At 39.5% G+C, this 17,367-nt stretch overlaps 2 protein-coding genes and 1 non-coding gene across 4 annotated transcripts; 2 read left to right on the forward strand and 1 right to left on the reverse strand.

Moving 5' to 3' along the window:
• Positions 1 to 4,025: 4,025 nt before the first annotated feature.
• On the forward strand, positions 4,026 to 8,755 carry LOC122656124 (protein NRT1/ PTR FAMILY 4.6-like). Its single transcript, XM_043850573.1, has 5 exons — positions 4,026 to 4,183; positions 4,345 to 4,450; positions 4,668 to 4,885; positions 6,908 to 7,348; positions 7,477 to 8,755. Exons 1-5 carry the CDS (start codon positions 4,181 to 4,183, stop codon positions 8,449 to 8,451), a joined length of 1,743 nt encoding a protein of 580 aa, XP_043706508.1. The 5' UTR covers positions 4,026 to 4,180; the 3' UTR covers positions 8,452 to 8,755.
• A 193-nt stretch (positions 8,756 to 8,948) lies between these two features.
• LOC122656125 (protein arginine methyltransferase NDUFAF7 homolog, mitochondrial) lies at positions 8,949 to 14,721 on the reverse strand. 2 transcript variants are annotated; one of them, XM_043850574.1, is made up of 10 exons: positions 14,461 to 14,717; positions 14,296 to 14,357; positions 13,967 to 14,110; positions 13,642 to 13,752; positions 13,288 to 13,492; positions 12,549 to 12,607; positions 11,877 to 11,929; positions 11,556 to 11,778; positions 9,581 to 9,689; positions 8,949 to 9,488 (listed from the first exon to the last, which is right to left on the reverse strand). In XM_043850574.1, exons 1-10 carry the CDS (start codon positions 14,681 to 14,683, stop codon positions 9,226 to 9,228), a joined length of 1,452 nt encoding a protein of 483 aa, XP_043706509.1. In that variant the 5' UTR covers positions 14,684 to 14,717; the 3' UTR covers positions 8,949 to 9,225. The 2 variants fall into 2 exon arrangements, with proteins under 2 accessions (XP_043706509.1, XP_043706510.1); XM_043850575.1 differs by having other exon boundaries at positions 9,363 to 9,504; positions 14,461 to 14,721.
• A 98-nt stretch (positions 14,722 to 14,819) lies between these two features.
• TRNAA-AGC lies at positions 14,820 to 14,892 on the forward strand. Its single transcript has one exon. It is a non-coding gene; the product is annotated as a tRNA-Ala (tRNA).
• The last annotated feature ends 2,475 nt before the right edge of the window (positions 14,893 to 17,367 follow it).

Genomic DNA, 17,367 nt, shown 5'->3' on the forward strand with positions numbered 1-17,367 from the left:
TTGCTGGGCTCCCTGGAGACAATCTAAACGCGAGAGAGAGAGAGAGAGAGAGAGAGAGAGAGAGAGAGAGAGAGAGAGAGAGAGATGCCTTATTGGATAGAGAAGATATGATTATTGGGTAGTAACACTTGGTTTTAAATTGGCTCCATTTGGTTACTTGTAAAATGCTATAAAAAAAATATGAAATCTAAGAAACTCACTAGAACACTTTGGTTATTAAATTCAATAATTAGTTTTTGTTGTTGGTATTAGTTGGAAAGCCTTTGAATTATTTATGCTTTAACTTTACCTTTCATCAACATTTTACATCCAACCACATGAGGCGTTTGTGTTTCTCCAAGTTTCTCTTTTTATCAATTCTTACTACTTTTCTTCTCTTTTTTGTTTTTCATAAAGTCTTGTTTGGTTGTTGGGGAGATGAGGGATAGTAAAGTATTTCATGGACACCATATATTGTCGATTGTTATATGAGCATATTTAAATCCTTTTCCTTTTGACATTTTTTATTTTATCCCTCATTCAACGGCCATAAGTTGCAATAGTAAAACTGTTAAATCAATATTCTCTCTCTCTCTCTCTCACACGCACATACATTTTTTTTTCTTTTTGATAAAAGATAAGTCATTCATTAAAATCATCCGAAGAGGAATCAGTTACAAAGGGAGTCTTCCTTAGCAAAATACTATTAAGCCAGGGGTCATTACAAGAAAACTCAATTACAGTGGAGGAAGAGAGCGCCTTGCGAAAAAGGAAGTGAGCAACAATGTTTGTTTTACGATGATCGAAACGAAAGTTGCACTCCACACACACACACACACACACACACACACACAAATCTTAATCACATATCCTCCTAATCAGATTGTATGTGGATTGGTACTCATATTGGCATTAAGAAGGAAATTAATATAAGCATATTTTAATAACAAACACTAACTAATTAAAAATTATGTTCCTTTCAGCACACTCTGGATATTGACTTTGGATTCATAGAGTGGGGGGACTCACTAGACAACAACTTGCCCTGTGTTCTTGGAATAATTTTTGGAGAATTCTTTGAAACCATCATAGCCTTTTTAAAGCAAGAGAAAAAAACACAGTTGGGGACCTGTTGTGATTTATTAGGTCATTGACTTGTTGATGGAAAAAAGTTACTTTAATTTAGAGAAATTAATTACAAACCAAAAATAATTAATGCAAAATATCTATTATTTTCTTCTTTTTCTTTTGGGTGACTTCTTAGGCAAGAATATTAATTATTAGAAAAGTGTATTCTATGATACAAGGAATAATAATAAAATAAAAAATAATCAAGTTGATTATATTTTAAAATTTAAGAATGTTGATAGTTAAGATCAAGTGATTGGTCTTTAATTTTGGAGTAATGACTAATCTCTACTGCAATAATTGACCTGTTAATCTAACACAAACTTCAATAAATTTTTTATTTTTTTTTGGAATTAAATTTTCTTCTATTCATAGAGGACGGTTCACCCATCATCCTAGGGTTCACAAACCCCTCGTAAGGTTTTAGTATGTTTCCAAAATGTCCTCACAATACCCTTTCCCGTCCTGCAGTAAATAGGATCCCATTCACCATCGGAATTAATTCTTTGTTCATCACACAATTCTTTTAATCAGAATAAGGGAACCACAAAAGTTGACTCTTATTGAAAGCTCCTCCAATGCTTATCTGACCTATTAACTTGTAGTTTATATAAAATTTCTGTTTCAGTCTTAATTGTGTAATTAAATGACCAGATCACATTTGACAAACTTTCCCTACTTGGACCAATCCACTCACAATCTATCATATACTCATATTGTCCCTACATTCAGAGGTTCAAACAATGACTAAGTCAGCTCAGATTTGCTGGGCCCAGTTTGGTAATTTGATTCTTAATTAAAAAAAATTAAAACTAATAAAACCTACTTGGATTTTTTTTGTTCCCCATGCACTGGTCGTGATGGATTCTTCTTTAAGTTAGGTAAGGTTGATCAGGCAGAGGCCCAGAAGGTCTGTGTCAGTAAGATAGGGAATTGGGTAGGGATTTGATCCCTTTGGACATGTCTTTTTAAGTTCTAAGACACTATGCCCTGCCACTAGAGAAGCTAAGTGGGGTGGGGTGGGGTGGGGTAGGTTGGGCATATCCAGAAAAGCTTGACTTTGACTTATAAAGCTTGACTTGACTTATTTTTCATGTCCATGCCTGCAGCCATGACCAGATCAGACCACACCTGTAGCTTTACAACCCATGATTACACTACATTTGGAAAGGGGTTTCATATTAATTAAGGGACAAAGCACACTCTCTTAATGTATTAACCTGTGAGCATCCATTCTGTGAAGGGTCAAGAAGCCAATATTTGAGGACCATTAAATAAAGTACCTTTGAATCTAATTGGGTGTATCAGTAGATTTATGAATCAGCACTGAATAGTTACATTTTTTGATAAAGATCATGAACTCATCATGCCCACAATAAGAGGATAATATTGTTATGATTGTCTTGACTATTGAAGATGCTTAAGAACCAGAGGAAAAGGGCCAAATGGAAAACCCTTTTTCCTGGATTACCATTTTGTGTTACTTGATATAGAACACAACATACCATAAAAGGGGTGGTGGGGACATCAACCCCCTTTAATTTTCTTTTCTTTGTATCTATTTACTTTTTTTTTTTTTTTTTGATGAGATGGTGGGGAGGGGATCATAGACTAGATGAGGAACAAAAAATCTCGAACTCGAAACCACTTGGGGGCTAGGTTCTACTTCCATAGCCTCAATTTCGATTTTTTTTTTTCGTGTTACAATGAGTTTTCACTTGTATATATTTTTAATGGCCAAGGATAATGCTCAAAAAAATTAACATCAACTTGTCTACTAGGGTATGAGGAGTTGATTCCTCTTCTTAGTTTATACTTGTATCTTTCCTTTTTCCATATCTCTTTTATTGATATCACCTATCTTTATAACCAAGCAATCCAATCCTAGATAAGAGGAACCTTTCCCACATTCTTACTTACCTTTCTTTTGAGTCTGAATTTATTGTGGAGAGAGAGAGAGAGAGACTGTGTTTAGTTAACTAATTATGTGTTCCAGAAAGAGCATTTCTTATTGACACCTTTGGAGTTGTTAAAATGGAATGGCACCTTTTTTTTTCCCACTCATATTTAGTGGCCCTTTTGAGTGGAGGGCAAAAGTTGTAAAATTACATCTAAATTCTAGAAGTATTGAAATTTAAAAATTTCCCCAAAAAACAACTTAGGAGAGGCATTTTTGGTAAATCCAAATTTCTTCATCCCATCACTGATACTAACATCCATTGTAGATGTCTGATCACCTTTGTTCCCAATAAGTTCCTCATAGAGATAGAATGGCATTCATGGAACCTGCCTTTAAAAGTTTGTGGAAGATAGGTTGGGGAGGCAGGGATTTAAATCATGGTATCGGTTGGATCGGCTAGATCCAACCATTTTACCCTTAAATTTTGATAAAAGTTTATTTTATTTTATTTTTAATCAAAATACCCTCTATAGATAACAACACAACCAAAATTTGTATCGATACTGATCTCTGATGATACCGATACATATTAGTTAATACATCAATACGATACCGATACTTACTATCATTTGGTGAGGTAGTCAATTTTACATTTCTAACCCACAAATCAATACATTTGGTGGGATTTCAAATTTTGAATACAAATCCCTTTATTGACCTTGGTTTTAGATCTCTTATGAATAAGACAAAGAAGGTGAAGGAAAGTAATGTTACAAAACTAAAAAAGGACCAACTGGAATCTTTCTCCAATACAACTTTAGTAGTGTTATTTAGACAAACCCTTCAAGAAATGGAAATATATGCCAGAGAAACGATTTCCTCCCTCCATAGAAAGGACTAATTATTAAGAGCAGAAGTTGTTCCCTACTTGGGTGGGATCAGATGTCATTTTCTATGGTGCCCTAGGATCTAGACTTTTCTTCCTCAAAGTTGGAGCCCTTTCTCTCTCTCTCTCTCTCTCTCTCTCTCCCCACTTTACCCCTGTCCCAAACCCTTTAAATCTGGCACCATCCCATCCCTCATATCATTAACTTGCTCTTCGAATCCAAATTGTTTGATTAAGATTTAAATCTTCTTCCCAAGCAGGGGATCCAAACAAGAAATTGATAAGAGATGGTGGGTTCCTCTTCACTCTTTTCTATTGTTTTCTTTTTCCTCTTCTTTTCCCTTCTCTTTGGTTTTCCTTTACTGAAGCACATCATCATGCATGGTATATGGTTTTCTTTACCTCTATCTCCAACTTCTTCTGGTGTTGGGTGTTTCTGTTTTTATAGGAAGAAGAAGGGCAACAGTTAGAAAGATGGGAAGGCTATGTAGACTGGAAGAACAAACCAGCTTTGAGAGGCCACCATGGTGGCATGCTTGCTGCCTCCTTTGTTTTAGGTATGTATTTATAAGTAGTAAACTATCTCTTCTTCTTCTTCTTCAGAATTCAAATTAATTAGTCCTTCCATTTCTGGGTTTCTGCATAAGAAAGCAGCTATAACCCATGTGTTTTTGAGTTGATATATGAGCAATTGCTACAAAGATGGATCTCACAAAGGCTTTGTTTTATGTTTTTTTTATCTGTGTATGAAAAATTGGAAATACACAAAAACAGTGGTGGAGGTATTGGAGAACCTGGCATACCTGGCCAATGCAAGCAATCTGGTCCTTTACCTGTCCATGTTCATGCACTTGTCACCCTCCTTCTCAGCAAACATGGTCACCAATTTCATGGGGACAGCCTTCCTTCTAGCTCTCCTTGGTGGTTTCTTGTCTGATGCTTTCTTCACTACTTATCACATCTATTTGATGAGTGCAGTTATAGAGTTCCTGGTAAGCAAATTCCCTCCTCAAAAACCCCAAAAACAAAAAACAAAAAAAGACCCAAATAGATTATAAATTTTTTTGTTTCATTTGGATTAGGTCCTTTTGTTTTTTAGTATAGGAACTTGTCTTATTCTTGAAGTCCTAAGGAAAGAAAAGAGGGCAAGAGGGCAATATCTCTGTAGAGAGTGACATCTTTGGATTCACATATAGGAGAGATATATGGGCAAAGGCTGTGCCACATACGGTGGCTCAATCACGTGGCTATGACGGTGACATGGGGGGGGGGGTTCTTAAACATGCCTTGTCACTACTACATGGAACGTGGCCGGTGGGGAGAAGATGATAAATAGTAAAATCACAGCTAGCAGGGCCAAACCATACACTATCAATGGGGCCCAGTTCTTAGCCGGCCCACAAGGCTCTTTTAGCCTTTAACTAACTTTGTAAGGTCCTTGTCATGATTATTGTTTGGTTCTATCTAGACCTTCTGGTTCTAACCAATTGGGACTATCAAATAGCGATGGTTCCTGTGTTTTTAATTCTAAAGAGTCTGGAAGAATCTGAGGACGTGTGGTGGGACTTCACAGTACTTCCATGCAGGTGCACCACATGCTACATGTATGGCTCAATCCTTCCAAAGCTTAACCAGCCAATGGCTGTTGAAGAATCTTTTCGTACTTCCCCTATGGTGGTTGTGCAGTTGCCATCACCCCCCATTAAGCAGTTACAAACTTATAAGTTTCTTTACTAAAGGGATTAGCAATTATTATGGGCCTAGTAAAGACTTTTTGTCTCTTTAATTTTTTCGGGCAAACAGCCTATTCAAGACTTAACAGTTGACTCAATATTAGGAGAAATGACCCAAACAAAAAAAAAAAAAAAAAAGGGAGAGGGCCGGGTCCCTACCCTTATAATTTTTGGACCAGTTTCCTTCACCCCCGGTCAAGTGATGACCAAAGGCCACAGATGATATGAGAGCGTTATATAATAAAGGGTGGAAGTAATACTGATCTTAGATGGGTGGACGTTTCAGAAAACTTTCACCTTAAATTTTTATCAAAGACGAGGGAGTTCAAATGTTCAAGTCCACTTTTGTGAATTACTAGTTAATTATAGGGCTGTTGTTCTCTGTGCCATAGTGTAGCCTACGTCTAGACACATGGGCCTGCCATTCAGGGAGGTAGGGTGATCATTTCACCCACCCCATGTGTTGAGGGCAGCCTGCACCCGGGCACAAAAAACATTCTTCCTTAATTATAGTTGAAACCAAAATTTCAAATTCTCCATTGGATGGCCCAAAGCACTCCGAGTGGGCAGTGGGCAGGTGGACCAACCCACCCACGTTGGTCCATCCAGTTCGATTGGTTAATTGGCAATGAGAGATTAAATCAAAAGAAAATCTACCAATTTTAAGAGTGGATGTTGTTTGGTTTCTCTAATGCTCGCTCTCTATGAAAAATAAAAGGAAAATGAAATTAAATGAATATTAAATTGAAAACTTTTTTAATCATTACTTAAATGATTATTTAATTAATCTTAAAATATTTCAAGTTTAATTATTAGATATTAAATTGAAAACTTTTGTAATCATAGTATGGGAAAGGGATCACCACCCCGGCAGCAATGGCATGGGATGAAATCCTACACCCAGCCAATGGGAAGAGAAAGTATGTTAGGAGGAGAGAATGTGTGAAAAAGATTTCTACAACACCACCTGTGTGGGGATCATTTTCCTTGACCCAAAAAAAAAAAAAACATGCTTTTGCATGATGTTGGCAGTTTGCACTTGTTTGAGGGACTTGGCTCTGGTGCAGCTGTGGTGCGAGCTGCACATGTGCAGCATGAAAACCACCCCACATACAGGAGGGGAGTGGTCATTTCACAGGTGGGGCCCACCTGTGAAATGACTATCTTATCCTTGTTTTTGCTGTCGTTTAGAGGTGCTGCACCTGTGCAGCTCCCACCACAGCTGCACAAGATCTTTTTCCTTGTTTGAGCATTGTGTTTGAACCATGATGAATGGAACAGGGGCTAATAATACTCACAGTGCAAGCTCGCACACCGTCTCTGATGCCACCAACCTGCGACACGACCAACCCGAACATTCCATGCCAACAAGTATCGGATGGCAAGGAGGCTATGCTGTTTCTGGGGCTTTACCTGGTGGCACTGGGAGTTGGAGGAATTAAAGGATCACTACCTTCACACGGTGCTGAGCAATTCGACGAGGCCACCCCGCAGGGACGGAACCAGAGATCCACATTCTTCAACTACTTCGTCTTCTGCCTCTCCTGTGGCGCTCTCATTGCTGTCACTTTCGTTGTCTGGATTGAAGACAACAAAGGCTGGGTATGGGGTTTTGGCGTCTCCACTATTGCCATATTCCTCTCCATTCCCGTCTTCCTCTCTGGTTCAACCACTTACCGCAACAAAATCCCTGCTGGAAGTCCTCTTACTACCATATTCAAGGTAATAGAAAACAAGCCATGAAACCCATCAAGCTCTGAACCCTACTAAACTTGTCCTCCTTAGAGATCAAAGCAGCTCTTGGCAAATTTGTCCCTTTTCACTGACCGATGCTATTTTCTCTGTGGCAGGTCTTGACAGCAGCAATGTGCAATGGTCAATGCTTAACAAAGGGCCCAAGCAACGCCATCGCAAACATGGTGACAAGTCCTCCCTACAAAACCCAAGATGATGGGTTGAAAGAGAAGTTTGATGATCAGAAATTTAAAACTCAAACCCCAACCCAAACCTTCAAGTTCCTTAACAGAGCTGTTGAAAACAATCCCATCCACCCATCACTAGAATGCACCGTGGAGGATGTTGAAGCTGTCAAAATAGTCATCCGTGTTCTTCCAATCTTTGCTTGCACCATCATGCTCAACTGCTGCCTTGCACAGCTCTCTACCTTTTCTGTCCAACAAGCAGCCACCATGAACACCAAGCTTGGCTCCTTGAAGATCCCTCCAGCTTCGCTTCCAGTCTTCCCAGTCCTCTTTATCATGTTCCTAGCACCCATCTATGATCATGTCATCATTCCATTCGCAAGAAGAATAACAAAAACAGAGATGGGAATATCTCACCTGCAACGGATCGGTATAGGATTGGTTCTCTCTATTGTGGCAATGGTGACGGCAGCTTTGGTGGAGATCAAGCGGAAGAGGGTGGCTACACACTCAGGGCTGATTGACTCTGGAGAACCTTTACCTCTCACATTATTTTGGATTGCTCTGCAATACTTGTTCCTTGGATCTGCAGATCTGTTCACATTGGCCGGTCTGCTGGAATTCTTCTTCACCGAAGCACCTTCAAGCATGAGATCTTTGGCCACAGCCCTCTCCTGGGCATCGTTGGCCATGGGTTACTACCTCAGTTCAGTGTTGGTATCGATAGTCAACAGTGTCACTGGTATCTCGCATCACAAACCATGGCTACAAGGTACCAACTTGAATCATTACCACCTTGAACGGTTCTACTGGATGTTGTGCGTGCTGAGTGGATTGAATTTCTTGCACTATCTCTTCTGGGCAAACAGCTACAAGTACAGATCAACAAAACCTGGTTACTAGGAGATTCAGAGCTGCACAAAATGAGATGTGGAGCACCTTCAGAGATGGCTTATCCATGTCAACAACCTCATCTGCGGTAAATATGCTTGATGATGCATCTGGGTCTTACTTGGCTCTGCCATTAAGAGAGAAAAAAAAATCCAATACCGGTTTATTATTTCTGAAATAGTTCACTAGTTAGGCTGGTTCACCCTCTCCCTGTATTCTAGGCTTTATCCTAGAACAAATCTTGGTTGAGAACGGTTCTTTTTGTTTTGTCAAAAATCTAGTATTTAATGATGATTCATGGGAATTATTCTTGTCACTGCTGTACCTTTGTGTTCTGATTTCAGAATGGATCATCCCTTGACATGCCTCTTTTTCTTCTCTTGTTTAGATTAACCCTCAAAAAATTCTTGGTTGAGAATGTTTCTGGCTATTTTCCTTTAGTGACCTCATGCGAGGACAACAAAATATGGATAATCTACTTGACACTGTACATTATTGAAAGCAGCAGATACATGTCAACAATGAATAATCATCACTAAGAGAATGATAAATACAGATACACTGTTGTTTTGAATCATACAGGTGAGAACTGGAAGAAAAAAAAAACACAAAAAACAAGTTTGGTACATCAATAGTCAAGCAGACATAGATGTCCCATAAATATAGCCAAGGCAAAATTGAACAGTACCCCAAACATGAAGGAACAACAGGAAACATATCCTTCACAGCAGGTAATCCCGGTATCCATATTCTGAAAGTTCAGTTTATTCCTCTTTATCTCAAACTTTATTCGAATGGAACTGGAACACCTTGCTTCTTGTTCACAATTGCCGTTACCAAATACCGTGTACCCATGCCAATGGGTGTTTTCTCATCAGGTCCCTCCCAGAATGGGGCTTCTCCATCCCCGACTAATTGCCAGTATCCTGTCCTCAGGGACTCCGCCTGCTCATCCGTGCAGTTTTGCAGCAGTGCCTCAACTCGGAAGTTTATACCAAGGGAACCCAAAAACTGAGATTGAGTAATTGGGCCGTGGACTGATACATCATCTGTGGAAATTTTGAACTTTTGAGTGATAAATCTTCTCAGTTTCATCTTTCAACAAGTAAAAATTCTACTAGTGCTAGTACAAGGATGGAACCTGAAGCTTCTTCCGCAGAATGCTTGATGGCAGCAAAATCAACATAAGCGCTAAGGTCAGCTGTCCCAGGATTATCCAATATTTCGACAAACTTATGCTTCTGAATAGCCTGTGAAAGCATTTTTTAAAGTTCTGAGGTAACATGATAAATGGCAACAGAGAGAGAAACACATGTCTAACAGAAATCAACCGGCCTTTTCATGTCCAAGGTTCAGACAAGAAATTAATTCACTGATCAATTGAGGTAGTTTCCTCTCCTACCCCATCTGCATGAATTACATGAGCAATATCAGAAGCATGATAATACTATGACGTAGAGGTTTCATGCAGTAGCAAAACTAGAATTATCAATGCTAACCCTGACATGATGCAGTTACTAATTTCTAGAAGACCTAAGCTTTAACACAACCTCTGGCATTCCTTGAGAACAAGAGGCTGCACTGTTTACAGAAACTGTTTCGACAGAAGATTAAGATGACCTTAAGGCTGACAAACACTCTCAACAGGGTTATTTACAATATAGAGGATTGTGAAATGTTTTTTTCTTAATCAAAAAATTAAAAATCACCAGATGACATTAAATGGTGCCCCAAGAACATTGATCTACACACTACTCTTCTTGGAATTTAGAATATATCAATTTGTTAGTCCTAATCATTTGATGAAGTGTATCATAGCTAATGAACAGTGCACAAAGCTCAAAGCTCCCGTTCTGAACTCAGAAAGCAGAATCCTAATCCACAAATGTCTTTTCTCAGTTCTCACCACTTCTCCCAAAGTCATTTTAGACCTGTTGCCCTTTTAGCTCCTCAAGTTTGAATCATATTACTCATCCTTACCGATGCATCCAGAGGTCTTCATTGCACATGTCTGTGCCACCTCAACTGACTTTCTATAAACACACCATTTATATGAGAGATACTTCCAAATTAATTCTAATGTGCTCTTTCCATACTTTATCTTTTCTAGTTATAGACCACTGATCCATCTTATCTTTTCTAGTTTTACCACTTATCATCTTAACATCAACACAGCTACATTAATTTTGGGGAAAAAGAATACTGCCTGGTCGGGTGGCCCTTGTACCCAGACACAAGAGCGAGCAAAATTCCCACCCCACCCTCCGTGAAATAAAAAATCTCTTCCATATTAATGCCTCTGTGCGCGCTCTCATTCCCCCCCCCCAACTCTGGTGCAGGGGCTACACGACCATGCAGCGATCTCTTGCCCTTAATTTTATTATATGTAGTTTCTTCACTGCCCAACATTCAGCTATACATCATTGCTGTCCTTATGGCTGTCCTATAAGAATTCTTTTTTGAGTTTTGGGGGAACGCATCAATCACACAACCTCCAAAAACACCTCTCCTTTATTACTGCTTGAACCTAGCCTCCAATATCAATATCAACTAATATTTTGAAGAACCAAGTTTGTTCCATGGCTTATAACTAATACTTCCTAGAGGGATAGTTTGTAAGAATGCAGTATATATATATATATTTATATCGTTAGCCATTTTAAAATTGATTAAATATGCTTCTACTGAGTGCACATAGTGGTAATTATTCTCTATGGGGTATAATATGCTAAGAAAAAAGTTTTAAGGTAGGTATGTACCACTTGGCAAATGTCTTCATAGAAGTAAGAACTTCTAGAGAAATAAACTGCCTAGAGTTCATGCCCATAAGAGGTGATATCATCCAATACGAATACGCGTTTGCACCATATAGTCTAGCAAATACCATCCAGTGAAGAGAAATTGTATTCCCTCCAAACTCAAACAAATTCATGGGTTGTTTGTCTATCATTGACCCCTTTTTGAACCTCATCAATTCACCCTAAACCCCTTGAATTCCCCTAAAATGTCTCTTTCTGAGTTTTCACCATGGCAATTACTTTTAACAATCAAAGTATCTCCCACCATGATTTTTAATAATGAACTTTGAGTATGGTACAGTACGAGAGAATCCAAACCTGAAGACTAGCTGAAACTATTCCATTCAGACCATAATCAATTATAAGAGCTCCACCACCATCAGAACCCATTCTCTTTGCAATTGTATGAGTCAACTCCATTGCCTTTGGGCAAACCTCAATGTGATCAAGCTTAGAACTGTCTTCTGCTGCAGCCCACTTACACCGCTTCATCAGATAGAGTTTTGCAGGTGTAGGCTGTGGAGATAGAACAAAACGAAACCTAACAAATGTAAAGAAGAATAACATCAGATTACTTTCTGAAACCACTAGACATGTACGCAAAGATGTATATTAACAAACAAGATCCAGAACCCTTACTGTGAATTTTCTGCAACATCAACCATTTTCTCACACCAACCATGGGAAGCTCTCTGTGAACAAATAATAGAATTCAGAGAAGGATGTGAGGGGGGAAATTTCTTAAACTACAATTCCATGGGCATAGGGCACATGAAATGAATGACAAATGCCCCAAATGCATAATCCATTATTCGACATTTGATTTAATAAAACCATCTTGTCCTATATCAATTGATCACCAGGTCAAGCCTCACTCATACTCAATTGAAGAACACAGAAAGTTAGCACCAAGGATCACCAAATCTTGTCCATTGTTTTCAAAAGCATCTCTGCCCATCTAGCAAGATTTCCTCAACTAATAAAGGAGTCCCCCAGTACCCTAAAAGCATATGAACAAGTCTTTTGAGTGCAATTCTTCAAGCATGAACATATGAAATATGACCTTTCCCTAGTTATATATTCTCAGACACCTCAAATTGAGGAAAGAAGTTGTCTATGAGAATTCAATTATTTAAATCTTCCAGTAGCCTAGATCTCTCAGTAGAATTCTCCATCCATTAAAAAAATGAAATCTTGATATTCTATTTTTAAAAAAGAAATCTTCATAGATGTCCAGTGAGAAATTTAAAAGGTTTGTAAATATATCATAAATAGAAAATGCAACTATAGAACCGGAAACATCATACAAACCTGAAACTGATGAACTGGCAAAGCATCATAAAATTCATGGGCAATGATGATGGTAGGCACTGGAGGGAAAAGAGAGAAGCAAACCCAAAACATGCAGTCAAATAAAGTAATAGGAGGAGAGAAACAGAAAAGTAAAAGAGATAAGAGAGTAAAGGAAAGAAAGGAGTAAGGTATTGAAAAATCAACTCACACATGTATACAAGCTACATGAACAGCTTCACATGCTAATCTCTTATTTCCTTTTAGTTTACAATAACAGTATATAGTGAAAACCAAAAACAGCCACGGAAGATATTATGGGTTTTAGGTATTGGATGGTTTCCCATGGACTACCTACAGCGTCAACCAAGCAAAGTCACCAATACCTTTTTGATAATGTCAAAAAATTTATCGATATTAGAAAATATCAAAAATTAAACCCACCAGACGTCCGTAGTGTCGTATTAAAATTCTCTCTGCAACTGTAAACTGAGTGACCACTCTAAGGTGGCAAGAGAGGAATAAACAAGGTGGCCAGCAATGTTGTATAATGGGGAACATATTACAAGAGAAACGTGTTCGAGGCATTCAGACAAAATTTATGGACATTACGGATCTTTATGGGATATCATTGTATCCAATAAATTTTTTATGGATTTCACCGTGAAATGTGGGTGTCATATGACAGGCTATCCTATAAAACAGAGGTGCTTCCATGCACAAGCCAGAAAATATTATCACAAAAAAACTAACACCATACATCCTGTTGGAACCTGCTCCAGTGTCGCATGCCAAGAAACTGGAGCTCCTGCCAAGTTGGTTACAGTCTTTTGACCACCATTGCTGCTGGTAGCATCTTCGTCTGCACATTTCAAGGCACTGTACTGAAGTTTTTGTAGTGTGGGACTGCATTCTACCATGTGTATGTTAAGTGATCTTGTGAATTTTTCAAACTTTGATACACCCTACAAGGAAGAACCAGGAGGTCGGTCTTATGCACAGAAATTGTATGCTTAATAATAATCATAGTGACAAAATTAACGTTTTGCTGTTTCCTTATCAGGAAAGAAAGAGTTCAAAGGATCAGATGGCACATTGTCGTATAGAGCCTTACACGGAGAAGATCAGCCATGAGGGTTCCCCGTCCTGGACCCAGTTCGACTAGGTTGACTTTATCTGGTTGTCTCATTTGCTCCCACAAGCACATGGCCCAAACACCAACCATCTACAATCAGAAAGACACAGAAACACTTCGTGGAGAACTAAAACAGCAGCATAAATAAACTAAATCATGCCATTACAGGCAATAGAACAATTAAGTGTCCAGAACCGTTAAGGCTATTCAGTTGTCTGCCCGTTAATGGGTTTGACATTATTAAAATTTTAGATTTTTGGACGGAAAAGAAAGAATGCAAAGCAAAATCAGGCAATTAAAGCACCTCTCCGAACATCTGGCTCACTTCAGGAGAGGTAATGAAATCACCTTGGGCCCCAAACACATCCCTGTTAATGTAGAACCCAGCCTTAGGATTTGTCAACACTTCCTCCATATACTCAGCAACTGAGATAGGTCCACCACGAAACTGAGAAACCAGTAGAGCAACAATAATCAAACTAATATTCAAAAAGAAAGCAGCGCCAGACACGTTAGCAACATTTCTACGAACACCAAGTCTTCATCCTAAAGTAAACAACGACTATAGATTTTGCTGCATAATTGACAAACGGAAAAACAAAAAAAAGAAAGAGAGAGAGAAAGAAGTAATACCTTGATGATGCCCTTTAAATGCTTAACTAGCTCGGAATCTGGAGAGGGTTCATGGGAATGTTCTGCAAGTCGATATTAGAGGACTAGGAATGTTATTTCCAGATTGATGATGAAATGTAAATCTCAAGGAGGAAGGGGAATAATGGAAGTGGAAACGAATCATACCAGGAGGATTGCATAAGCCCGACCGATCAATGGAGATTTTTGTTGTGGACTGAAGAGTTTCAGAAGGTTGGTTGGGACCTTCGGAGTGGTGGGTAGGAGAAGACGACGAGTTTGAGAATTCGGATGGCGCAGAAAATGCCCTGATGGAGTAGGCAGAAGAAATAAAGAAGGAACCAAAGCCATTAGAGAGGCGAGGAGAGATCCGTAGTGCCCTTCTCAACATTTTTGCTCAATTCCACCGTAACGAAGGTCCACCAACCTCTTAACGAGTACGAAGAGCGAAGTTGCTGAAGAATGTGGAGAATTCTATAGTGAGAAATTACTAAGTTTAAATAATTTTTTAAATGATTCTTTTCATTGGGGATGTAGCTCAGATGGTAGAGCGCTCGCTTAGCATGCGAGAGGTACGGGGATCGATACCCCGCATCTCCATACGAAAATATATTTTTGCCGCACATCATGTGTCGTGTTGGTCGGCCTAGATGTAAGGCCTCAACCCTGGTCCGACCCAACCCTGACTCAGGGCTAGAAATTTTCAGCCCTGACCCGCCCCCAGGGCCAAATATCTCAGCCCAGGCCCAAGGCGGGTTCGGGCCGACAGGGCCAAACTTGCACCCCTACGCATAAACACCCTCTTCGATTTAGTTAAAAGTGTGTTTTTTAATAATTTTCATCGAAGATGTAGGTCAGATGGTAGAGCGCTCACTTAGCATGCGAGAGGTACATGGATCAATACCCTGCATCTCCATTGAAAAAAAATTCCTTGCCTTCTGTGTTTCTATTTCACCCCAAATTTGAGATCAAAAGTATGTTTTCTCCCCCACCCCCTCGAGAATGGATCATCGGCTCAAGTTGACCAAAAAAGAGAGGCAAGTAACCACATGTCCCTTTTGTTTCCATGAATACCCCTCCTCCATTTATATTTTTTTATTTTTTATTTTTGTAGACTTCCCCCTCCCCTCTCGAGAATGGATCATGTGCTCGTACCGGTGAACATAAATTTGAGAAGCAACCACATGTCCCTTTTGTTTCCATGAATACCCCCTCCTCCCCCTTGTAAATAGCAAAAACAGGACATGTGATTGCCTCTCACGTGTACGTGCAGAGGAACTGAACTCCCCCCCCCCCCTCCAATTTGTGTGTTTGCTCAATGTTATGGGGTTTGTAATGGTTTGATTAGCAAATATTTGTTCATGAGGGTCAGCACTCCCATGAGTCTATCTCTCCTTCCCATACGAAAAGACACATTTGCTCACTTATTTTGAGGAGAGATATAGACATACGGGAGTGCTAGCATAGGCCACACTCTCACACAGAATACTGCTTCCCTTAAAAAATAAAGAAAAAGTCTTTGTTTTAGTTTTGAGGTAGACTTTGAAAATGATTAAAATACCCTATAAAAAATTGACTAGATCAACAGTGTATTAAAATATCTTAAAATTAATGGTTGAAAAAAAACATAAATAAGTTAGCAGACAATACTGGCTTAGCAGGCGGTATACCTATGATCACATAACAATTAGTATACCTAAGGAAATCAAAGGATGTTGTGAATAGAGATACCTAGGCTTGTAGACCACTCAAAAACTAAGTTAGAGAGTCTACACAACTCCGACAGTGATCATTTTAAATTGGGACAAAACACTATCAAGAGCATTGTTGAAATTCAAAGAACTCTCTCTAGCACCTAAAAATAAAGCCAAAGGCCGTTAGGACGAGGGCGAAACCCTTATTTTATAACTTGAGGTTCTCTTTGAGCCTTTCTACTTCAATTAGCAACAAACCTCTCTCAAAATTATTGGATTTTGAGTGAGATATAACTACCGTGGGATCAATAGTCAAAAACAGTCTAAAAGACTTTTCACAACCCAATTTGAGTGTGAACTCATACTTGGCAAGGTTTCCTTGTTCCAAACTATGCATTGGGCTCCTTAGCAGCGCGACAGGGAATGTAACGCACATCCAACGCCCTGTAGTGCTTGGGCACGCAATCCAACACATAGGTTGAGTGTTGAGTTGCGTGCCCAAACACTACAGGCCGTCGGATGATGTCCTACACTCTCTATCGTGCTACAAAGGACCCAAATCCTCCAAACTACATAGTGAGACGTACAGGGAGAGTGTGAATACTCCCATAAGACTTTGGAAGTAATTGGAATGAAATTAACCCTTAAATTCCTTTTTTTGTTTTAGCCCATGTCAGCCTGGGCCAAGTCCAAACCAGGTTGATCCATCCAATTAGCCCATGCCCCGTCTCATGTGTCCAGGTGCACCGTGCGGTGTCGTGCAAGAAACACCGCTCCCTTTTCTTAGTATCCAGATCGTCTACGGCCTGCCTGCCCGTAGCAACCAGAGAGGCATATTAATGAGGCACAGCGCAATAACCACCTTACCCCTACCCGACCACCTTGCCCGAACGGTAGTAAATCAATCATTACACTTTGCCTCATTAGTGCGCTGGTATGACCGCTACGGACAGCAGGCCGTAGACGATCACGAGCCCTTTTCTTAACCAATGAACTTTCCTTCTTTTTTATCTTACACATCTCAAGGACAAGTGGCACGGTTATTGCAGAATGATCACTCACTGACTGAGAAGGCTAGCTGTCTTCTTTAGTAGCTATTTACGGGCATCAATGGCTCAGCTCAGAGAAATCACCTCAGACTCAGAGAGGTCTCCTCTGCTCATACAGACATGCAATTAGTTACTATTTATTTATTTATTGTCTAAACCAACCACCCCACCCCAAGATTGTCACCATTCTTTCTGCTTTCGTCAAATCGAATCTATTATTAAAACTGCAACACAACAAGAGAGTGAGAATTGGCTTGCCTTCCCTAAATATGTTCGCCTCGCCATCGTCGCAGTATTTCCTCTCGGTAGAATCGCTCTTCAATCCCTTATTT

The sequence above is a fragment of the Telopea speciosissima genome, chromosome 3 (assembly GCF_018873765.1).
Source record: "Telopea speciosissima isolate NSW1024214 ecotype Mountain lineage chromosome 3, Tspe_v1, whole genome shotgun sequence".
Lineage (NCBI taxonomy): Eukaryota > Viridiplantae > Streptophyta > Magnoliopsida > Proteales > Proteaceae > Telopea > Telopea speciosissima.

Coding starts and splice junctions, on each gene's coding strand:
- LOC122656124 (XM_043850573.1), top strand. Junction 4,886..6,907: donor GTGCAGTTATAGAGTTCCTG/GTAAGCAAATTC, acceptor TGAATGGAACAG/GGGCTAATAATACTCACAGT. Junction 7,349..7,476: donor CTCTTACTACCATATTCAAG/GTAATAGAAAAC, acceptor TCTCTGTGGCAG/GTCTTGACAGCAGCAATGTG.
- LOC122656125 (XM_043850574.1), bottom strand. CDS start 14,683: ATGTTGAGAAGGGCACTACGGATCTCTCCTCGCCTCTCTAATGGCTTT. Junction 11,930..12,548: donor TGCCAGTTCATCAGTTTCAG/GTTTGTATGATG, acceptor ATTTGTTCACAG/AGAGCTTCCCATGGTTGGTG. Junction 9,489..9,580: donor TTCTGCGGAAGAAGCTTCAG/GTTCCATCCTTG, acceptor AAATTTCCACAG/ATGATGTATCAGTCCACGGC.